This window comes from Aedes aegypti, chromosome 1 (assembly GCF_002204515.2).
Source record: "Aedes aegypti strain LVP_AGWG chromosome 1, AaegL5.0 Primary Assembly, whole genome shotgun sequence".
NCBI lineage: Eukaryota > Metazoa > Arthropoda > Insecta > Diptera > Culicidae > Aedes > Aedes aegypti.
The window spans coordinates 189,602,848-189,628,365 of record NC_035107.1 but is presented as its reverse complement, the minus strand read 5'-3'; the positions used below and the strand labels follow the sequence as shown (position 1 = coordinate 189,628,365).

Sequence of the window (25,518 nt, the reverse complement as noted above, 5' to 3'; positions counted from 1 at the left end):
AATTGCAAAAAATGTTGTACGCACCTCGGTGCAGAACTCGATTTTTACAGCATTCGTCGTAATTGATGTGTGACTCGTGCTGTAAAAATCTTCATTCAGCAACTTGTTGCGTAAACTTCTACTTTTTATTAACAGAGTGGACCAACGACCTACTTTTCCTACCAAATGAAATAGTGCTGAAAAGTGCTACTCTTCAATACTACTAACGGTTTTCATTCAGTTCTGTTTCAGAAGTTGCAAAATTATTATCTGAGTCAATTCATACACCATTACTCTAGATTTCTCAATTATTTAATCAGATGTTACATCCTTTGAATGATCCTAATCCTATTCAGGTAAGAGATACTGACTTGGAGACGAAGAGGAGGCAAATAGTTTACTCTCCACGAATTACGTAACGCTCCCGGAAAAGAGGGAGGGGTGTGACCAAGCGCTACGGTACACACAAAAAAAATGAAATTTTTATACAAATAACGTTACAGAGAGAGGGAAGGGGGTTGAAAATTGTCAATTTTAGTGGGTCGAAAATTTGCATTTTGCAACTTGTTGCATGAATAACTATTAAACAAGCTAAATATAAGCCTGAAACTTACTTGAAAATTGTCTATGTTTTCTATGAAGTCTATGTTTTAAATTTATATCCATTCATGAAATAATTCTGAAGTCAAATTGCATTTACAAGTGTTTCAAAGCAGCTTAAATCTTGCATCTGGTTATTAGAACCTTGACCAGAACATGAACAAAAAAGTCGATTTTTGTCATTTCATAATATGAGGAAAGTTTTTTGGGAAAGAGCCCCCATATCACTGTGATGTTTGGTACCGTTTAATTATCAGTTTTGAGGAGTGCTCACATTTGCTTGATTGTATCATTTGGTATGAAGTCTGTCATAAGTAAAATCTTAAATTCCAGAATCTTCCGCTTCTTCATCATATAAGTTAAATAATCTGAGTATATTTCACGCATCAAAACACAAAGGCAGGAAAGCACCTCAAGTCATCGAAGTTCTGGTTTTAATTATTTATACTATAAAAATGCTGTTACTACACAAGCATGACATCCCAATTAGTTAATCCGATATCTAACCAAATGGACTTCCTGGAAGCTAGATTTGCAATGCGATTAAACTGCATCAATTCCAAATGGTTTTTCGTGGATAGTAATCCACGTGCTGCACATCTAGCCTTCACCATGATTATTTATTTTGGTCACGCTGTACGGTTCGATGGATCCAGAAACCCATTTGTGATCGAAATAATTAATTTACTCACCCCACGCATAGGTAACTGGCGTTGAATCCCAGACCCAGTATAAGAATGCCACGATTGCAACCAAGTGGAATATGCCTATCATGAACACATTGTTCCATTTGATCTCCGCGTCAAACTCATAACCGAAGTAATCGCGCAAAATCTCCGTCAATCGATGACCCAGCACCGTCTGCTTCCATTTGTTGTATTGCTGCAGATAAGCGTTGACATCCTTCTCCGTGATTGTATGATCATCGTCCAGTACCGTTTCGTTGTTATTAGGATCACTGATAATTGACACTCCCTTTCCAAGACCCTTGGCATTTGCGTTCATAGCCTTTGTGGAGTTCCCACCCAAAAACTGGAATGTGCTTGCCAACTTTGCAGCCATCTTCACAATGCGATGCTAAACCTGTTTTCCCAAATGGTAAATTTAAAACAAATTCTTCGAAAATGTTATATCTTCATAACTACTTCATCCACCACAATCTCGTTTTACAACAACAAAAAAAATCCTAATCCAATTTTCCACTCTTGAAAATGCTATCTGCCACACAATTGCTCACAGAGATCGGCCCTCCACGGTTTTTGTCTTTGTCGCCAAAACTACAAACGTGTCCGACCGACGCAGATTCCACTGACTCAATGCTAGATCCTAAAAACAAGTCACCAATCTCTGGTGGTCCGAGCGCACAAATCGGCTGCACTGTCTTACGTTTTACTCCTTCCTATTGTGACTTTTAAGACAGTTTTCGCTTTGCTGACTCGTTTCGCTCGTGATTTCATGCACATCGTTGTTAGCAGCTAGCTTTAAGATGGATCACAAAATTTTCAATCTCTCCCTCCTATGAGTCTTCTAACAGCATCAAATTGGATGTCCCATTAGTACTCATACAATCCGGTTCTTGGAGTGATGTCATAATAAAAATCAGCATCCACTGATCGAGGGAGCTTTTGCAATTTTTCTTATAGTTTCAAGTCGAAACTAGGTACTACAATATGGATCGCTTGTTTCACATTTAAGGTCATTCCCTTTCAGCCCGAGATTGTACATAAATCTTATTCTGTTGAGAAGCCATTGAGTCGCTTAGTTTATGTGGTTAACCTTGTAGAACAAAAAAAATCTCGTTGTTCACAGTTCTTCGCTTTTCTTTTATAGTCATTAACTAAGAGCACTCGAAACAGAAGTTGAAACCCTATGCCCAGGGAAGTCGATAAACTTTTCCACCAGAAAATATCTTCGTATGAGCTATATTTAGCATGGTCTTTGCTTTTCAATTAAAAACAAAATAAGGAACTACATCAAGGGCATTTTTTCTCACTGTAACCAAGTGTCAAGTGAATGTAGGTATATCATTCCTTGATCATTATCCTTTTGCTATATATTCAAAAAGCATGAGTACTGTGCATATAATTCCATAGTGTTCCATGTGGAAATCAAACCTTCAGAGCTACAAGCAGGAACATAGGATAGGGCTCATAAAAATAACTCACTCAAACGAGCGACGAACTGGGCTATGCTTGCTTGTGTAGCAAATTTTTTAATGCCTAATTCTCGCATAGCTTATGATCTCGCCCTAAAAGCCATTTGTGCCCCAATGTGTAGATCGTTTTTTTTTTAACAAATGAATGGACCGAGATAAAAACTATCACCATTGGGAGATAGAGGAGGATCTTCTCTCCGTCGTAGCATTGTTACATAAGATGTAAATCCATTAGTTTGTTCCGTAACAATAAGCTACACACTTGGTTACCAATGGATTTTAGGGCGAGATCATAAATTAAGCGAGAAATGTTTTATTTGACGTTAAGTCTGGCCAGGATTAACTGTACTTCGGTGACTTCAATTGGGATTAGTCTGCTTTGAGCTGTATAATGAAGTGCTTCACTGAAGAGGTTTTCTATCGTAGATAAAACAAGCACTGTGCCTTGATTAACGACAAGCTTTGAAACTATTTGGCTAACGAAAACGCATAAAACATCTCGATGGATTTTGTGATGATTGTTTATACCGTCGTGTAGTGTGGCTTTAGGCCTAGCATAGGGCAAATTTTGCTAAAATATGCATGTTATTGCATCGATTCAAGTTTATCCTGCAAAATTAATTCACCGATTTAAAAGAATGCTGTAAATCTGTATTTCTGATTCGATTCAATTCTTCAAGTTGTTCAAGTAATATGAAAACAAGTAGCTAGATAGAATAAAAAAAATATCGAAAGACGAAAATCGTTTCATTATTTTTTTGTCGCTAAGATCGATCCAAAAAATCGATAAATCGAAGCAATATCGATTAAAAATTACCCAACGCTATTTGAGTAAAACAAAGTATCCATTGGAAATAACCACTAGATTGCAACAGATTAGTTTTGAGACGCCAATACTAGTCATGAGTTGCATCCAAAAGTATGGTCAAAGGCACCTCCTAGGCCCAATGTCACCACGCATGGTGGTATTTTATGTGATTTTACCAATTGATAAAATGAAGGAAGTAGTCAGACGATGCAAAGTCATTAAGCTGATGGCCATGAAACCGAATGACCATTAGGCCAAATAACCATTGTACTGAACAGACACTGAATCGCAGAAAAGCTGAGACGAAATAGATGTCACAATTTTATGTCATTACCCAGAATAACGTTTCTATTGTTTCATCATAAATGGTCTAAAATTACCCTTATTTATCGAACTGCAACAGAGAAATGTACTGTTGAATCCACAGAAATATTCCTCGCCTTGGCAAGAGCCCTTTATGTGACGTGATAAGGGAATAACACACATTGAATTGAAACGGAAGCTACCATATTACTCGTCCCTTTTACAACATGACACGGAAGAACAACCACTGACTAAAAGAAAGAAATCAATATTATCATATTGAAAACAATAACAGTATTGCTATAAAGGAAAACCAATGTTCTAAGGAAGGAAACCAATGAAAGTTCCTGGATCTACCTCGCCAACAATTATGTAAACATAAGAAGTCTCAGGCTGCTGGGAAGGACCCGGTCGAGCTTTTCAAGAACGGAAGTGAGCTGCTTTAGCAGTCGACCCACGAAGTACTTCTGACGATATGGGAGGACGAAGAAATGTTCACCGGCTGGTTGGATGGCCTCATAAGCCCAACCAAAAGGGCAAAGACTGGAGTGTGCCAATTACAGAGGGATAAACCTGCTGAATTCGGCGTACAAAATACTGTACATCCTGTTTAACAGACTCAGACCGATCGACCTTCGTCGGCGAATACCAGCTGGTTTTTGTGAGGGCCCCTCGATATCGTTTACCTTGCGAATAATCTTATATAATTTTCGGAAATATAATTTGCAGATTCTCCATCTGTTTATTGATATCAAGGCGACGTAAGATTCAGTGAAAAGAAATGAGCTGTGGCAGATCATGTCTGAACTTGTTTTCCGACAAAACTGATTAGGCTGATAGGTGCTACGCAGGATTGTTCAAAACCAAGTGTTCGGATTGCAGACGAGGGATGTTAGATGGATTGAAGCAGGGAGATGTACTTTCGAATTTACTGTTCAACATTGCACTCGAGGGTGCTTTTAGTAGATTTGGCGTGCGGACGATATCGACCTTATTGGGATCGATCGCAGGTCAGCAGAGGAGGTCGTCGTACCTCTGAAGAGGGAGACAGCGAGGAAAGGCTTGTCTATTAATTCTGTCACAACTAAGTACATGGTTGTAGATAGAGGTACATGGAAGTAATGAGCTCTCGCATCTGGGAACAGCTGTCACACCGTGAACTACACGCAGCGAACTGGACTATCGAAATTCATACATTTTGCCTTATGAAAGATGAAACGATTATCGCAATACGAACGATTTATGTATCGTTTTAGCATCATTCCATACCAAGGCGTCGATAGGCGCGGGGTGTAAGCACGAGCCTATCGATCGCAAGGTCCTTGGTTCGATTCCAGGTTGCCGCGAAAACTATTTTTGTTTTCAAATTTCTGTTTCATAAGGCAAATTTATGAATTTCAACCCGATTCCTTGTGGCGAATTTTCATAAGGGGTTCCTATGTTTATCGATAGTCCATTTGCCTGAGTGTAGATCATGTTTAGATGAATGTGTTGCCTGGTTTCGACAATGTTTATGATTACGCGAAGTAGTTCACGGTGTAATTTTGACAGTTCAAGTTTTTTGGAATGGACCATGGACCAGTGCACGAATTCACTATCTGACGTTTGAGCGGGGACGTGTTATTTACGTGACCATGGCAACGAGTGAATTCGGCACCGCTCAAATGTCAAATAAGTGAACTCGTGCACAGGTTCATTGCACGAGTTCACTAATTTGACGTTTGAGCGGTGCCAAATTCACTGGTTACTATGGTCACATAAATAACACGGCACCGCTCAAACGTCAACAAGTGAACTCGTGCATGGACTAATGAACCGATGCATGAGTTTACTAATTTGACGTTTGAGCGGTGCCGAATTCACTGGTTTCCATGGTCACATAAATAACACGGCACCGCTAGAACTTCAAATAATGAACTCGTGCATTGGTCCATTCTTTTTTGAGCGTGTAGGCTTGGTGGTGTAGGTGCCGAGGTAGTGTTTGATGGGGATGTGTTTGAAGTTGTTCAAGAATTTGTTTACCTTTGAACACTTGTGGCGTTTCCCCAGAGTGAGAAGATGTGTTGCGACTACGCAATGTATAAAACATTAATTTTTCCGGTGTACGCGGTTACGAAGAATGGACGTTGGAAGAGTCAGTCTGAAAACGCTTAGGTGTTTTCTAACATGAAGTGCTGCAGACAATACCGTCAAACGGGGTAACTTGTAACAGGGGTGAAACTTTCAACACTTCGAAGTATAACCGAATTCATTCGTTTAGCATTTATTTAAATTATTTTAATTTATTTCACTGTTTGTTGACCTTAACTATAAAACGGAAGATTTTCGTGAGGATTTGGGTATTGTTTCTTTTTTTATTGGTTTTGTGGAGGCGAGAATTATATTACACGTTGGATTGTATGACAATAATCCTGAAAATCGTACCACACAAACGGTTCAAATATGCCATTTGAGACATTTGCTCTAAGTTACAGTACTAAATAGGGAACGAATTGACAAGATAAAATATTTGTTAATTTTATGCTTAAACACTATATACATTCAAAAACGTTTTTGGTTACCCTTGTGGAGTAACTTGCAAAAACACATGAAAAAGCAAAAAATAAACATATATTTGTTCAGTTCAGACGAGTAAAATGGTCGGGAAATGGACACTCTAGACCTGACGACCCTAAAGGTTCGGAAAAACTGGAAAATAATCAAGGTACAAGGTAGGTATACAGCAAAAAATAAATTCTAATATCACGTCATTTAAGCTGCACCTCAGTCCCGTCGCAAATATGATGCACAATTACATCATTTAGACGTATAAAATCAATCAACTACTGTTGAAAGTCGAGTTCTAGAAATCGACAGTACTGCTTTGACAATTTGACTAAAAAGGTGTAAAAGTATGACCGGGAATTGAACTCTGGTCTAGCGGGTGAGAATTGAGTACATCGGATGCTTTATAAAGTTGTATGTGCATATAGAATCGTAGAGTATCAGGAGGGAGCTTTGACATGTTTTGTGAGCTATGCAGAACGTCAGAACTCTTGTAATTTATATTTTCAAGGTCTTTGGAATCAACGGCGATTCATATCTGTTTTTCTAGTACAATGAACTGAACTGAAAAATGTTTGCTAATGATTCTCTACGTAACGCATTTCAGTAACGTAATGAAGCAAATGTGATTTATATATCTACCATTCTTAGAAAACTGGAGAGTGCCTATGAATTTCGTTTTTAGTATTTGTGTAATTATCATTATTAGAATAAAATGGAGAGTTCAGAACAGTTCAATAAGTTGTTCTTCTTTTGTTGAATTATCATTATATATTACTTTTATTAGTCCAAATAAGTATATTTTATTGAAAAATTGTTTACTTTTTTATTTCGGTAATTAATAATAATACTGTTGGTCAAATTATTAATTTGAACTGGGTTTGGAACACTCGAGCAGGAATTTTCGTTTTATCGATGTAAATTTTTTCAGAATATAATTATCTACCAAAGAATCTGCCGGTGGAGACACGGACGATCGAAGAAACCAGTGTCATTTGTAATCTGTTGGTGATGGTAGCTTCGGAAATTCTGGATTATATTTCTCCGGTAGGAGACCAGCCAGGCCCACTTCGGCTGCCGACTGTCGATCAATCGGAATCGCTCATTGTTTAGAATAATGATACTATCCGGACGATGGTAAGAAAAAATGTGATAACTGGCTTGGTTTCATCAATTTGAAGGGAACATCATAGCTGATCTTCGTTGTCATCCAATCTTCTATTGTTTTCATATCTTAATTCTAATTGAATTCCTTGATGTTCGTCATTTGACCAATCAAATCATCATCTAGTATTTCATTAAAACGGATAAACTGCACGGCATTTTTGCAGCTTGCACTTCAATGAATTGAGGCAAGTATATTAATAGGGGCATCCAAAGCAAATGAAGATGTACTTTTCATTGCCGATTGTACCCCGTTTGGCATAAAGTCGTTTGGAATAATGGTCGCTTGGCATAATGGACGTTTGGCATAATGAGTGATTTAGAATGAATATCGGCATTTTTTTGAAGCTTTTACCGAGATAAACATCAACGAGCCATGGCAAAAAATTTTGGTAGGTGCTGAACAAGTGTGGTTTTTGTTCAGAGATTTGCCAAGCTATGAATGTCAAAAATTGTCCCAGTTGGGACGTAAAGTTGATTGTAATAGTTTTTCCAGCATATCTCGAAAGGAGACCAAGTGTTTGTGAAAAATAATTAATTTTGAATTATAAGCAGGTTCTAACGTAATGATCATTCTAACAGCACGGCATGCAAGAATCGATAAAATAGCAAAATATAGATATGTTTAACATTTAGCTTTACTAATTTTTTTCTCATACCAGTTTATATATAGGGCAAAGCCTATTTTAAAAGAAGGCAAAATATATGATTAAAACAATAGAAGATTGGGCGCTAAAAAATATTGCGTCATAATATAAGCGAAAGGACATCAAAAACTGCGTTCAGAATCACCGGAGTAACAGCACTAATCGAATTCTCTTTTCGCTGATAACTTGAGCAGATCAATGTTATAGATTGCCGCCCTAGTATCTGTTGAAAACAGAAATACAGTGATACCTCCATGAGTCGATGTTCCATGACTCGATATCGACTCATGGAACCATACTAAAAACAAAATTTCATGGTTACTATGATGTTCCCTATAAGCAGGTTTGCAAAGGATTGCTGTTCCATGACTCGATATTTCCATGAGTCGATGGTCCCTTCAATATCGACTCATGGAGGTTTCACTGTATCTAAAAAAATATAGCTTCAACAACAGCCTATGTAGAAATATTACTTTATTCAAGGGCATATGATTGTTAAATAAAGTGTCTTTTGTATCAATGGACTCCAAAATAAGCCTTATGTCGTCGGAGGGGTTTAATAGAAACGTAAAAACGAATGTCATCTAAGAAATACTTGGTTGCAGACTCATTATGCCAAACGACCTAATGTCAAATGACCATTATGTCAAACGGCTTTATGCCAAATGACCTACCACCGTTTTGGACCACCATAGCAGTCTAATATAGAAACTTTTGGTTGGAATTTTGCTGAATAAATCCAGATTAGCGTAACAGGTCCCAGTCCCCAGGTTTTTCCTAGGGCATTGGTACTCTTAGTTATGACCTTATTCAGATGAGAGCTTCAGTTCAATTGTTTATACAAAGTTATTCCAAAGTGTTTAACTTCTCTGAAAAATGAATTTGAACCCAATTCGAAGGAAGCTTTGTGAGCTTCACCTATTCGATGGGGTTATGTTTAACCCCTCACATCTACACCATTTGAACGTAATGTTTAACGCAGTTTGCAACCGATCGGAAATCGTGTTACCAAACATTCAACGAACCACCATGGCCACATCGTCTGCGTTTTCAATTACCTCAAAACCTTGATCTGTTAGATTTTTAAGAACTACTACAGTAAGGGCGATACCACTCCTCCTTGAGGACATTCCTTAGTAGATCTTATAGATGTTTGTGTACCGCCTATATCAGCAGAAATTGTCTGGTCCTTTAGCATAGCGATATTGCTTTTATCCAAGCCCTTTGCTTCTATGGCAGAACTCATAGAGCTATAGGACGCATTATCGAATGTCCCTTCAACATCGAGAAAAGCAACCACGGCTATTTCTTTTGCTTGAAGTGTTTTTTCGATTTTAATGATCAGGGAATTCAGCGCTATAACGGTACATTAACCTGTTTGATACGCAAATTAACATTTAAAAGGATACATTTCCATTAAACAAGTCAACAATGATGAAGTCATCAATAATTTTTCACATTGTCTTTAAAAAATTATTTTTTCTTCCAGCTTTTGGAATGAAAACAACTCAAACCCTTTGCCATGTATGAAAGCGCAACACTTGCTTCGAATATTTCGATTAAGAGTGGACAAAGCGTCTCTTTTTTGTGAAAATTTTTATCTCTTTGCATAATCAAACTGTAAACTATTGAGTATGCTGCTAAACATTGTTGAATCATGTTTTACTATCATTTTTACCAATATCTGTGGAACTATAATTTGCTTCAAATGCTGAGAACTGTGCTCATTCTGTCTCATATTCTGGAGACCTTGATTCAAATTTGAAACAGCACGAATAATAAACATATAAGTTAACAATATCGAAAATACTTTCATCATTCTATATTTATTATCTGAGAACTTCTTTTGTCAATTCATTACACAGCGTAACAAAAATTACATTTTTGCGTGTCTCAAGGATCAACTTATGTGTCTCGAGTAGATTTGAGGTTGCTGAATCTGATGCCTTTTTAGAAATGTTCCAGCACATCACAATTTTTAGCTATAGGTCGCCAAAGTTGTATAAAACACTGGTTTTATTGATGTTTGCATTAAATTTAAAGTATAATTTATATATTTTTTGTGATCTAATCCACTAAGCATGCTATTTTGCACTTAAATTTTCATTTTGGATTAAATTTTATTGAAATTGCGCGATTAAATTTGGATTAAACCGATTTTTTTGACATGCTTGCTGTCTCCATACAAAATTTGTCGTTTCTCTTATATGGGAAAATACAATACTTTTTCAAACCATCAAAAAATAATTTTTTGCAATTCCGTTGCAAATCAATCAACTTTTCATTGAAAAGTTGATCAACCTAACGGCCTACTTTTCCTACTGAGAAAAACAGTGCTGAAAAGTGCTACTTTTCAGCACTCTTTTCGGTGCTGAAAAGTAGCACTTTCCAGTACTGTTTTGGTAGGCATCATCCGAACAAACCAGCCTCTTCATGCCATTTGTGCTTATTTCGCGGCATGTGAGTCGAGACGAGTCCTTCTCACCTCGGGTGATGTGAGGCGACTAAAGCTAATCCAATGGGAGCTAGTCGACAATTGTTCCTCACTCGACTCATCTCGCCTCACATGCCGCGCAGAATTAGCAAAATTGCATCTGATCCGTTGTGCGATCTGATTCCGACAGAGGCTGTCCATTTACCACGTGATCAGTTTTTTGGGATTCCTGGTCAACCCCTACCCCCCTCGTGGTCATTTGTCCATACACAAATTTATAAAATTTGTATGGCCCGTGATCATTGTCCAGACGCTCCCTCTCCCCATGAATGACCACGTGATTCTGATTTGGAATCGAATAGTCCAACATTTGTTGTCAGCAACTGTTTGTGCTGTCTTACCTGATTTCGATGGGAGCGTGAAAACTTGTGACATTCATGCGTAGGTACTACTGTATCACAGCCTACGTGATTGAAAAATACTGAATTGATACTACGCATGGATGTGTGCCCATGTGGGTTCTCTTGAAATGTGTGTTTGTGCTTTTAGAGTTCATCCAGCTGAAATGGCATTTTTCGAAATAGCAAAAAATGTTGTAGGCAACTCGTTGCAAAACTCGATTTTTTCAGCACTCGTTGTATTTATCCAACTCGGCGAGCCTCGTTGGATAAATGTACAACTCGTGCTGAAAAAATCATCATTTTGCAACTTGTTGCCTAAATAACTATTTTGCAATTCCGTTGCAAACCACTCAACTTTTCATTGAGAAGTTGATCAACATAACGGTCTACTTTTCCTACCGAAAGAAACAGTGCTGAAAAGTGCTACTTTTCAGCACTCTTTTCGGTGCTGAAAAGTAGCACTTTTCAGTACTGTTTTCATAGGCGTCAACCCACTCTCTTCATGCCATGCTTATTCTGGGCAGCGTGTGAGTCGAGACGAGTCGTTCTCACCTAGAGTGTCGTGAGGCGACTAATGTTTATCAAATGGAAGCGAGTCGACACCTACTCGTCTCGCACAGAATAAGCACAATTGCATCTGATTCTGTCGTATAGCGAGGTGGCAACTCTCGACTCGAGTGAAGTGACTTCCCATTTGGTTTACACGGCGAGTCACTTCACTAAAGTCTACAACCGTTGTGCGATCTGGTTCCGACACAGGTTAGCGACTGATGTGGGATCAGATCGTCAGCTACTGTCTGAGCGTTCTTACCTGTTTATTCTTCCAATAGGGAATATAGATCTGCATGATACCGATGGGAGCGAGAAAATTTGTGACATTCATGGGTACTGCTGTATCACGGCCTAAGTGATTGAAAAATACTGACTTGAAACAACGCTTGGCTGTATGCCCATGTGGGTTCTATTGATATGTTTCTTTGTGCTTCTAGAGTTCATCCAGTTGAAACGGCATTTTTCGAAATAGCAAAAAATGTTGTATGCAACTCGTTGCAAAACTCGATTTTTTCAGCACTCGTTGTATTTATCCAACTCGGCGAGCCTCGTTGGATAAATGTACAACTCGTGCTGAAAAAATCTTCATTTTGCAACTTGTTGCATAAATAACTATTTCCGCATCGAAAGTATTATAAACTTTGCCGATAAGTATTGTTATACACATAAGGTTTGAATTTTGTGTCAAATTAAGCAAATAAATTGCCTTACAAGCTGGCAAACTTGCATGCAAGTTGGCTAAAATAGTCAATTTTTGCATATTCAACGGCCTATATCTCAAAAACTAGACGTGCTATGTTATTTTTAAAAACGACAATGGATTCAGTAACCCTTAATTGTGTCAAAAACGGTATTTTTGTGCTTGAGACAAAAACGTATTCCGCAGTGTTATTCATGCATGAGTATATCGCGTGACCTTCATGAAGATACTCTATGCCCTAGGAAGATTAAAAAATTTCCTATGCGAAAAGATCCTCGACTGGTAGAATTCGACCCCACGACCCTCAGCTTGGTATTGCTGAATAGTTGCGCGTGTAGCGCTACGGCTATTTGGGCCTCACAAGTTGCCATGTGTTGAACGGTCTAAGGCCAAATTTTGAACAGCCCGTGGTTTTCTCATGGGCGTGCGAGATTTAGCGAGGGATTCGATCATCTAACATTTGGAAACTTACCATATTTGAACACATTTTGAGCACAATGGAATTAATTAATCCACCTATAACGTCGATACAAGTCGTTCATGAATTACGTCATGTGTTGGATATGCCAAATTTTGTGTGAGGTAATTTATGGAACTTACCTAAAATACATCAAATGGCTATGCCAATAGTTAGACGTAATCACATCCAACGCTTGAATCGTTCAATGAAATTGTGAAGAAATCATTTTCAACCCACAACGCAAAACACGTTCCAAATTTAATGTTCTTTTCCCAGATTGAACTTTCGTAAGTGTTACGTCTGTTTGTCTAGCAAATGTTAAATGAATAATTTGAATAACTTAAAGCGATTATCATAAGGATATAGGATAAAGCAGGAACGTAGCGCTCGTCGATGGCGGCTTCGTCAAACACCTGTAACCGGTTAACCATTGGGCTACGTGACTGAATGGACTCTAGGCAGTTAAAATTCTTCTCTTCGTATTTTGACGTTACGTTCCCACTAGGATGGACACAGTTATTGAGCTTAGTGTTTTGTGACTTCTTTCGAAATGTTTCGTTGACAGTATTTTGCTTTGGGAGGATTGAAACTGGTGAGACGATCAAGAAACCGTTGGTACGATCCGATGACCGTTCGTTTCTTATACTAACAAGTCTATGAATTGTTTGCAATATTAATATGGACTAACTGTTGTAATACCAGGAATAATATTTTTTAAATAATTCTGAAGTTCCCTCCCTGATACAGTACTAATGCGTTACATAAAATATCCAATGTTGAAACATTGGAACAAATGTCAAATAAAATAATTTATAATTTTAGTTAAAAATCATTGCAATCTTCTATTGCCATGATTAATGCGTGACGTGTTTAGGTTAAAGTATTTCAAAGCGTTTATTTCCTTTTTTCTCTTTATTATTGAGATTTTTGTCCTGGATTAGTTTATCTATGGACCAACGGTTTTACTTCCCTTCCGAAGTAAGTCATCACTATAACCTTAATGTCATAAGTGACTATATCGGGGATGGTATTCGATCGGATTTCTGGGATCGAAAATTACAATGTTCCCTCCCTGATACAGTGCTTCATCTCCCACGTTTCGATCCGTATTAGATCTTCTTCAGCAATTTATTATTGTAGTTTTATCGTCAAATATATGATAATAAATCTTCGAGCTGTTTAGTGGAATACCTAGAAATAAACGAAAAATCGAATTTAGTACTATACCATTTTATTCCGCGTATTTCGACCTCAACTGTAAGGCCGTCTTCAGTGTCGTGTACTAAACTCGACTTGACTTGATGTCGAGTCTAGTACACGATACTGAAAACAACCTTACAGTTGAGGTCGGAATACACGTATCTAGCGGAAATAAGTGCTATAGTACTAAATTCAATTTTTCGCTTATGTCAAATATACGTTTTTTTTAACTACATACCAACCGTCTGTTCTACGTTTATTCGTTTTTATCCAAAAGGAAAGTTTTATTTAAATGTCGATTGTTGGATCCCCAACCGCAACAACTACAATTCCAGCTCAGATTGAAAATATTCTATATAACGGTCCTGATAAGAATGGGGTCCAAATTTGAACCTTGACATTTTTGACCATGTTTGACGTTCGCTTAGTCGACAAAAACGCCACAGAGCTTGTATCTATGAGACTTTTTAACACTGGGGTTATTCCTATCTGACTTTTGAAAATGGACACGGAAAATAGAATACAGCAAAAATTGAGTTTGAAACAAGGGGTGTGACAAAATCACAAAAGCAGGAAAATATATTTTATTGACTTAAACAAACAAAAAAGATTTAAAATTTAAGTAAACATGTGTTTCTGGCATAACCTTAAGCGTTTGGTACTAATATTTGGACAGGGCTTTAGGATCATATTGGAAATTGAACAAAATGAAGAATGATTACGATATAAAAATGGCAAAACATCTACTTGTTTAACGTTTTTTAAGGCGAAAAAGCGCCAGCCAATCAGCGCTCGACACTTGATAAAACGTTGTTTGCCATGCTGTTGAATTGCTCAAATTAATCAGATCAGGAGGTGGGGATACATGCAACGAACGCCTTGCATCTTTTATGTGTGCGTTATTGTGGTCACCCTATCAAACAGGTTGCGTGATATAATGTGTGTTGGATTTGTTGTGACTTAGGTTCGAATGGATGCTTGTTAGTGGTGGTGACCGGAACACTCGCAGGGACTAGAAGTTCGATTATGTTAGTTACATCAATGAGAATAGGTGGGGATGGAATTACAGAAACAGAGCAAAAAGTTTTGAGAAAGTGGCAACTTGCAAACCAGGGATGGAAAACGGCACACCGTTCGCGTTGTGTGAAAACAGTAATCAATTTTCTTGGCATTATATCCCTTTTGGGGACCCAGTCAGTCTTTGAATATAGAGTTCAAAGAGCACTACAACAGTTATTAAAGAAGAACTTTCTTTGCCAAAACAACCATTTTACATTCATTCATCGTGGGGCAGTTATGGTAATACAATTCAATGAAGGATGTCAAAGAAATTTTCATTACGAAAAAAATCTGAGCCGTCTGGAAATCGAACGCAGATACCATCAGCATGGATTTGTTTTATAGCGGCTTACGTTATCCGCGAAGCCTTCCTTAGCTTAAGGTTCTATTTAGAATCGTGCATTTGCAAGAACGAAAAAGGTAGTTTTCTTCCGAGTGAACAATTACATATCTAGAAAATGAAAAGGTCCGTTTCTTCATTCTGTCAATTACGATGAATGGACGTCCTTGTTTTTCGTGATTTGTTAACCTATCGGAAAAGTCACTAGTATCGTTAATACAATAAAAAATAGAGGAGTAGACATTAAGAATGATATCATAAAACAAAAGAAGTTATTTTTCATCGTATATGGAGAGGTTTTTCGATAGTCGAAAAATCCGTCTGCAGTGTCATGTACTAGATTCAACTTAAACCCAAAGGCCATGTGTATACGAGACAGTGTTCTTTAACTGACAAATCCCAATTCGTCAGAATATTTCAAAAAATCTTATAGTAGAATGATAAAAAAAATACATTCACACGAATAAGTTGATCATTTTGAACTCAGGATCTCAACTGTATCAAATTATTTATCCGGTAAACTTTTACTTTTGGTAGATTACAAATTTCGGAACATTGATAAGCTTAGCGTTATCAAATTTACGGTACATTTGGATATTTCAGAATTTTCATAAGTTTTTGCAAGAACTTGCATATTTTTTGGGTAAAGTGATAGAAAATTTGTGTTTTTTTAACTCAAACATTTTTCGATTTTGACGTGAACAGTACAAAAACGTAAATTTCTAGTATTTTTTACATTTTTAACAAAAAAAACTTTTAATTTGAATTGCTAGAAACTTTGATGAGTTCGAAAACTTGTCTTATTTTAACATACTAAAAAATTGATGAAGGCTCAAAAGCTCTAGGATGCGAAATAAAAAAAAAAGTTTACATAATGGTGGAATTTCTGACCAACTTTTATCATAAAATTAAAGAAAATATAATTAACGATAAATCTTCAAAACATCAATCCAAAAAAATGTATTCCTCGAGCGCTAGAGGTTTTGTCTGGCGAATTCCTTTCCCTGGCCCAGAGTAGAATGATCATTTTAATTATAAATAGTTAATGTCCGGCACTAACCCTTTTTGCAGCATGATGTGCAAAAATCTCAATTTTACAGCTTCAATGTTGAAAGCACAGACAAACAGATGCAACACTTGCTGATTTCGCCGTACAGCAAAAAAGGCACTCAATTATGATATTTGGTATATGACAAGTAACCTAGTTCCCGATTGTCCAAACACTGTATTTTTAGCACTCGGCGTCAATATCCGTGTGTCTATGTTTAAAATTGATAGCTGTGCTAGCAGTGACGTCTGTTTGTCTATGTTGAAAGTAACAGCTTGTATGCAATATTTCATACGAGAATTTGTTTTAATAAGATTAAAAATGAAACGAAGGTGACATAAGGCTTTAATTGGCGTTTTTCATGCCTCTATAATTTAAAAATGATTGTACAATTAATTTAACTAAATTCGCACAACTACTTAAACTGCATAAAACAAACTAGATTACTCACCCCAGAGGTACGAAATTGGCGTCGCTATCCAGATCAGCTTGGAAAAGGCAATGATTGCTATCACATGAAAGATGCCTATCATAAGTACATTGTTCCACTTGATCTCGGCGTCAAACTCGTAGCCGAAGTAATCCCGCAGGATTTCCGTCAATCGATGACCCAGCACCGACTGTTTCCATTTGTTGTAGTGCTGCAGGTAGGCGTTTACATCCTTCTCGGAAATGGAATGATCATCGTCCAGCACCGTTTCGTTGTTGTTCGCGTCACTGATGACTGACACTCCTTTCCCATAACCCTTGCCATTGCCATTGATATCCATTGTCGAATTGCCACCAAGGAACTGAAAACTGCTGGCCATCTTCGTTGCCATTTTCGATGCTTTGAAACGCTTTCACACAGATTTTCTGAACTAGTTGGATATCAATCAAAACTTCAACTCTTCCAATCGACCATTTCCATAAAATTCTGAATCTCTCACAATCACCGCCTCATCCAGTTTCACTTGCTTCGAAAAGCGGCTTCGAATACTTCTTCAGTCACACGGCGATCACTGAAACTCGTCCACTGTAACCGTCGATCGCCAAATTTGCACACGTGACCGACCGACTCAGATTCCACTGGCGCAATGCAGGGTCCAAATATTGAGATGCCAATCTTTGGCGCTGGAGTTTCACGCGCACTCAACAGTTACGTCTTAGCGCACTTACTCTTTCCTATTATGCCTTTTCAAAATTGTTTTTGGTTTACCCGCCTTTTCTCGCGCGTGTGCGCATTCACTCTGCATGCAGTTTTGAATGTACCGAAACAAAAGTTTTTCCCTATCCCCCTCTATCGTTTTCTAGCGGCCCGTGGATTCGGACGTTCGAAGTCACGTTAGTATACTACTTTCGGTAGTAAACGCTCTGGTTCTTGAAGTGGCTTCGTCGTCTCGAAAGATCGGCATCTACTGAGCCATGGCTCTATATGAAGCTTCCTTCAAGTATCGAATCTGGGATAAGTATTAGTGCTAGGCATACCATCAACGTGCCAGATTAATCAACGACGGCAGCTGACTTTGCCATCTCTCTTCCATTCGTCGGAACTAGGTTTTACATGACGAAGGCGTCTGCTGATGATTCTGTGTATCTGGTTTTGGAGAGGGGGCAGACCGTTTTGCCGTGCGAAGCTTTTCTTTCTTATTGTTAAGTTTTTGGCCCTTTGAGAGGCCCCGAAAGTTGCATTCAGTCGACGGGCTTCGCTTACCTCATATTGGGTACAGCCAAAAACTGGAATCGGCTCTCTCTGGGCCGTGTGCCCCGTAATAATAACTTCTGAGGTTCCAATAGTGGGTAGGGGAAATGATGTGGTAATACTTTCCGATTTACGGTAGGACAGCAGTGATTTGTTTGGCACAAACACCTTTTGTATATTTTGGCTGATATTAATTGAAACATTCGGCCGGCATGCGTAAAATGGGGCTCCCGAATTGAAAGAGAGCAACGTTGTGTAACTTTATTGTTCATTAACGGATGGAGTAATGAGTAGTACGTCATGTTGATCTCAGGTGATCTGTGGTTTCCGATTTAGCAAGTGCATTGACCAATCAATGCAAAGTATGTGAGAAGATACGACATCAATATTCTCCATTGCGCGGGTAATTAAAATCCCCTTTTGTTAAACTGATGTAATGAATGGTGCCGGTGGTTTTATGATGCTGTTGGCTATTCAATTGTTCCACGTTGTAAAGGGTCTCTTTCCCATCATATCGGATTCTCGTTTCAAAATAGTGTGCGTTCAAAATAACACTGCGGTACGAAAAAAAAATCTGTTTGTCTCAAAGATCCAATTATGTGTCTTCAGTAAATTGGGGGCTGCTGAATCCATTGCCGCCCTCAGAAACGGTCCAGCACATCACTATTTTTTGCTACATATCGTAAATGTTGTAGAAAATATTGGTTTTATTGATATTTGAAGGAATTTTAAGCAATGATTTATTAATTGTTTTAGTAATTCAATCCACCCAGTCTGCAAAATTAAACTTTAACTTTTGTTATGTCTCATACATCTTCTTCTTCTTCTTCTTCTTCTTGGCATTAGGACGCTCATTGGGACAGAGCCTGCTTCTCAGCTTAATGTTCTTATGAGCACTTCCACAGTTATTAACTGAGAGCTTTCTTTGCCAAAGTTGCCGTTTTCGCATCCGTATATCGTGTGGCAGGTACGATTATACTATATGCCCAGGGAAGTCAAGAAAATTTCCATTACGAAAAGATCCTGGACCGACCGGACGCGAATCCAGACACCTTTAGCATGACTTTGCTTTGTAGCCGTAGGCTCTAACCACACGGCTAAGGAAGGCCCTAATAAGATCTCATACATAGATTTTCTACAGGTGAGTTGATTTCACCTGCTTACTAGAAAAAAAAAACGCTTTCAATTTACTTAACCTAACTTAACCTAAATACATAACGCATTAATCGTTTCAATAGAAGATTGTAACGATTTTTGCCTGAAATTATTAATTATTTTATTTGACATTTGCTCCAATGTTTCAACATTGGATATTCTATGTAACTTATTGGTACTATACGAGGGAGGAAGCTTAAGAATCATTTTCATAATTTTGTTTTGAATTCTCTGCAGAGATTTTTTCCTGGTATTACAACAGCTAATCCATATTGGCACAGCATACAACATGGCTGGCCTGAAAATTTGTTTGCATATCAAAAGCTTGTTCTCAAGACAAAGTTTTGATTTTCCATTAATAAGGAGATATAGACATTTTAAATATTTGTTACATTTAGCTTGAATGCCCTCAATGTGATTTTGGAAAGTTAAATTCTTATCTAGCATGAGCCCTAGATACTTATCTTCATCTGATTAATTTATTGGAACTCCTCTCAACGTCACAACATGTCTACTTGAAGGTTTCAAATAAAGAGCGTTTGGTTCATGTGGGAATATTATTAGTTGAGTTTTGGAAGCATTAGAAGAAATCTTCCATTTTTGAAAGTATGAAGAAAAATTATCCAACCTTTTTGGCAATCGACTACAGATGACACGCAGACTTCCTTCTTTAGCAAAGAGGCCTGTGTCATCTGCAAACAAGGATTTTTGACACCCCTGAGGTAACTCAGGTAAGTCAGATGTGAAAATATTGTATAATATTGGTCCCAAAATGCTGTCTTGAGGAACACCAGCTCTTACAGGAAGTCTTTCAGATCTGGAGTTCTGATAATTAACCTGAAGTGTACGATTTGACAGATAACTTTGAAATATTCTTACAAAGCACTATGGTCCAGGAATCAGTTTTACGCGGAAAGATGCATTTTGAGCTTTAGAATGAAACATTAGATAAAAACGGTCTTCTATAAAGATGTTTGTATTAGTAAGGTCCTTTGTTAGATGTTATTGAAAATTAGGGTGGACCATGTTTTCATAGAAATTGTGTAACCAACTTTCTTATTTGTAGAAATTATATTATACATGCTTCAGCAAAGCTGTAGACCATTCCATTTCAAGCAGCTCTACCAAAAAAAGTTTTTTTGTATCTCTTAAATTGACCGATTCTGAGCTATTTTCCTACGGTGACATAGGGTGGTCCGAATAAAACTGGTTTTCTGGCTCTAGAGTTTTCAATTTAAATTTCTCATCAAAGTAGTCTATGAAACACTTTTAGAGCTTTGAAAAATGCGTAATTTGGTGAGTGAAAGAACTCGCTATCTCCTTCCGTTTGGGAGTTATTGTTGTTTTTTCTCTCAAAAACATGTCTACTTTGATTGAGAATATCTCTGAGTAGGGCAAACATAAAAAATATCTTCTGAAGGCATTTAAAAGACAAAATAAAATTGTATATTATATCAAAAAATTACAGATGTGTTATTTTTGTACCTCTAATAAAATCTCTTGAAAAACAAATATTTTTTATCACAAAAACTTTAATAACTTTAGAAATAAAATAGATATCAACAATCATATTGCATGAAAATTTGCGTTTTGTTAAGTTCTAAAAGTCGTTCATAGACGACTTTGACGAGAAACTAATATTAAAAAAAACTAGAGTTGAAAAACTTATTTTTGTTGGGCTACCCTGCGATGAATAAGAAAAAATGCTCCAGATTGGTCAAATTTTGAGCTACAGAAAAACTTTTTTTGGAAAAGTTGATCAACATTTCAAGTTCTACTGCTTTGCCTAAGAGTATATACCAGTATTTTTGCAAATAAAAAAGTTGATTATATGATTTATATGATATTTTGGAACACCTTAGTTTTAAATGAGATAGTATGAAAGCTTACATTTTTAGAAACAATTTTGTGGTTCATTTTTGTCTACAATTTTATTTTCAGGCTCAAAATACAAAATAATAAAGAAATACATACTATGAAAATCTTCAAAATAGTTGTAGAGCCCTATCTTTCTTATTTCAGATTTCTCGTCAAAGTGGTCTATGAACGATTTTAAGAACTTAACAAAACGCAAAATTTCATGCAAACATATTGATGATATCTATTTTAGTTCAAAAGTTATTAAAGTTTTTTTGCATAAAATCCTTTGTTATTCAGGGAATTTTATTAGAGTTACAAAAATAACACATCTGTTATTTTTTGATATAATATACAATTTTTTTTCGTCTTTTTAATGCCGTCAAAAGATATTTTTTATGTTTGCCCCAATCAGAGATATTATCAATCAAAGTGGGCATGCTTTTGAGAGAAAAACAATAATGACTCCCCAACGGAAGGAGATAGCGAGTTCCTTCATTCACCAAATTACGCATTTTTCAAAGCTTTAAAAGTGTTTCATAGATGAGAAATTTGAATTGAAAACTCTAGAGCCAGAAAACCAGTTTTATTCGGACCACCCTATGTCACCGTAGAAAAATAGCTCAGAATCGGCCAATTTAAGAGATACAAAAAAACTTTTTTGACAAAGTGGTTTGAAATTGAATGGCCTACAACTTTGCTGAAGCATGTATAATATAATTTCTACAAATAAGAAAGTTGGTAAGACCATTTCTATGAACATGTGGTCCACCCTAATTTTCAATAACACCAAACAAAGGACCTTACTAATACAAACATCTTTGTAGAACACCGTTTTCGTCTAATGTTTCATTCTAAAGCTCAAAATGCATCTTTCCGCGTAAAACTGATTCCTGGATCACTGTGCAATGTATGTTTTTTGTGAAGTTTTTTAATTTCACGATCAAGCCTTCATGCCAAACACTGTCGAATGCTTTTTCTATGTCTAGAAGAGCAAGACCAGTAGAATAGCCTTCAGATTTGTTAGAACGGATCAAATTTCTTACACGTAGAAGTTGATGAGTGGTCGAATGCCCATATTGGAATCCGAACAGTTCATTGGCAAAAATTGAATTTCCGTTGATGTGGACCATCATTCTGTTCAAAATAACCTTTTCAAAAAGTTTACTGATGGAGGAAAGCAAACTGATTGGACGATAGCTAGAAGCTTCTGCAAAATTTTTGTCTGGTTTTTTAAATTGGTACAACCTTAGCATTTTCCATTGGTCAGGAAAATATGCCAGCTGAAAATATTTGTTAAATATATTAATTAAAAATGATAAGATAACTTTCTGGAAGCTTTTTGATGAGGATGTTGAAAATTCCATCATCGCCAGGAGCTTTCATATTTTTTTATTTTTTTCGGTTCTTCGACAATACCTGGAAAACCATTAACCGGAATGCAATTTACCAGAAGACCATTTACCGGAATGAACCATTTACCGGAATGAACCATTTACCGGAAAACCATTACCCGGAAGGACCATTTACCGGAAAATTATATCTCCATTTCTCGACTTGTTTCATTACCGTCGTTCAAACCGTTTAACGGTCATTCAGGTCAGTATGTTAACTTAAAAATATTTAAAATGACTACTAACGATAAGGTTCTTATTTCAAAATACATAAGCAGCAGAGAGGAGTCTAAGATATTTTCATACTTGATCATGTCAATATGCACCATCTTCATATATTTGCATTTCATATATAATTCACCCTTCTTTCAAAAATAAGCTGTTCTTTCAACTTATATTTTCAGCTTGTCTTGGCTGAACTGGCTTAATTTGGCTACAACTATATAAATTTACGTTTAATATTCCACCGTCGATTCTCCAAGTGTCTAAATGTTTATAAATGAGGGGTCATGCACAAATTACGTCACGCTCCAAGGGGGGAGGGGGTCAAGTCAAGCGTGACAAGCCTTACAAAATGTTTGAAGGACTCATACAAAAAACGTGACAAAGGGGGGGGAGGGGGTCAAAAAAGTCGAAATTTAGCGTGACATAATTTGTGTACCATCCCTAAGCAATGGCAATACTTTTCGCTGAGTGTCAATTTGCCGAATGTCGTTTCCGCAAACGACAATCAACTGATTGTAAATCCCCCGTAAATCATTTTTCTAGAATGACCTATTTTGGGTCATCTGTTATCCTCCCTTCTTTATTTGGTTGGCGGTTCTTTCGAGTTCAACCGATCTCGACATTTTTTGCAAATGTGTTCAGTCGAAAATGACCAAATATCTTATTATTTTGATTGCTTATTGTTTCTTTCTCGTTTATTACACTGATATTGAATTCGGGGTACAGACATTCAGAGTTATGACATTCGTAGAAAAATAGCACAATCAATCAGAATCAAAGGAAAAGTAGATCTATTGAGGTTCCAAAGATGGACGTTACAATGGCGAATAGTGTCTCTACTTTAAACCACCAAGGCACTCCTAGTTTTTGTCTTGATTTTTTTAGCTTTCCCCAAACCACAAAGCTGACATAAGAATTCAACTGTTGTATGTTGCTTCCCTCGCAAGATAAGTGTTTTTTTAAATTTTGATACAATATTGAAACTGGATTCTTATCTGTTTTAACGTAAGGAAATAAGAAAACCATCAAAACGCCAAACATTTTTAAATGCTGGGATGTTCCATTTACTTAAATGCAACCTATCTTATTTGTTGGGCTTTTTCTGGTTTCGATTTATAGTGATGGTATCTTCCAAGTGGTCTCAGACATAAAAGATAACTAAAAATTCTTTTCATTCTATCTGTCCTTGCCTGTAATGTTTAGTTTTATAGCTTAAATTTGAAGACATAGTTTCCGATCTATATCAGGCGATTCTTTTCTAACTAGGTCGCCAACAAAATTAGATGGTCAATCAAATTTTGGTATCGTGATATTCGTTAATAATTTAAGGCTTACGTTGTGGCAAAGGGAAGTTATTCAGAAAGATCAAGCTGAGGTTGGTAGAATTGAAAACCGCCGGTTCAAAATTATTTCTGGTGACATATTTGACAACGTAGAGTAGAGTACTTACATACTTGTCAAACTATGAACGAATGCAAAAATGGTCGGTTGACATAGGCTCTCAGCTAATAACTGTAGAAATGCTCCTAGAATAGCTGAGAAGCAGGTTTTGTCCCAGTTGAGTCGTAACGCCGGCAAGAAGAAAAACATATTTGGTCCAAAGCTGTTTGGAGATGTCTATGAAATAGTATTTATGAAACCGAGGGAGTCGAGAAAGTCCATGGTTAGCGTGACATAATTTATACTGCGCATCAATGAAAGGTCGTCGAAAATGGAAGATTTGGTTTTCCGGGTAATGGTGCATTCCGGTAAATGGTACATCCGGGTAAATGGTTTTTCCGGGTAATGGTACATTCCGGCAAATGGTCTTCCGGTAAATTGCATTCCGGGTAATGGTATTCCGGGTAATGGTATAGATTCATTTTTTCTAATTTCCTCCAAATCAGTCTCCCAGGAATTTTCGAAAACGTACTCTAGATTGAGAATATTGTGGAAGTCCTGAGTAACTTGATTTTCTATTGGACTAGTAAGTCCTTAATTAAAATTGTGCGCGCTTTCAAACTGCATAGCAAGTTTTTGAGTTTTTTCGCAAATAGCTAGTAATAATTTGTTTTCCTCTTTCAATGCCGGTATTGGCTTCTGAGGTTCTCTAAAAATTTTAGTTCACTTCCAAAAGGGCTTAGAGCCAGGGTCCAATTGAGAAATTTTATTTTCAAATGTTTTGTTTCCCCCCTCTACCGGCAGCTTCATTTTTTACCGCAGAATTCAAATTCAAATCGTTATAACTTTTTTGTTTTTCAATATTTTTGCACCATTTTTTCACAAGCTCTCAAAAAACTCTTCTAGTTTTAGGATCTGTGTCGATATTGATCATTGGTCATCTGGTTTTGAAGATATTCCAAAATTCCTTGGGGGACCGACCCGTAACTAGAATCCCCCGTTAATTTCTCAGGCTGCAGAATTTTAATCGTATTCGGATATTCACTCTTCGGAACAATACATTAATGAGAGTATGTTGTGATAAAATGAAGCAATTTGGTGCAGCCGTCTTAAAGTAATGGCCATTTAGGTTTCTTGAACCACGCTGGCCAAATAAAGATCTTAAAAACTTCAAAAAACATCATATCGTAATTTTCAGATATCTCCAAGAATACTTAACCAATTTGTATGATTTTTTCAGAGAAGCTCCTTATTACCTGGCATTATATAGCCCACATTTTATTTTTTTGATAAATTGATCAAAAACAAAATAGCCACCAAAAACATTTTGTATGGAAAATGTCGGTCCCCCAAGGAACATCGGAATATCTTTAAAACCAGATGACCAATAATTATCGACACTGATTTCTAAACTAGAAGAGTTTTTTGAGAA

At 37.0% G+C, this 25,518-nt stretch overlaps 1 protein-coding gene across 4 annotated transcripts in view; it reads right to left on the bottom strand.

Moving 5' to 3' along the window:
- The window catches only part of LOC5578680 (acyl-CoA Delta(11) desaturase), a 95,213-nt gene that overhangs the window by 47,246 nt on the left and 22,449 nt on the right, over positions 1 to 25,518 (bottom strand). The window contains exons 1-2 of one of the 4 annotated variants that reach the window (XM_021855456.1): positions 1,725 to 1,913; positions 1,272 to 1,662 (exon numbers count right to left, since the gene is read on the bottom strand). The exons of 1 other annotated variant lie outside the window; for it this stretch is intronic. In XM_021855456.1, the coding sequence (XP_021711148.1) occupies positions 1,272 to 1,641 (370 nt within the window). In that variant the 5' untranslated portion in view covers positions 1,642 to 1,662; positions 1,725 to 1,913. Of the gene's footprint in view, positions 1 to 1,271; positions 1,914 to 16,845; positions 17,804 to 25,518 lie in introns of those variants that run through there. 2 more of the 4 variants (XM_001657028.2, XM_021855448.1) reach the window with 2 other exon arrangements.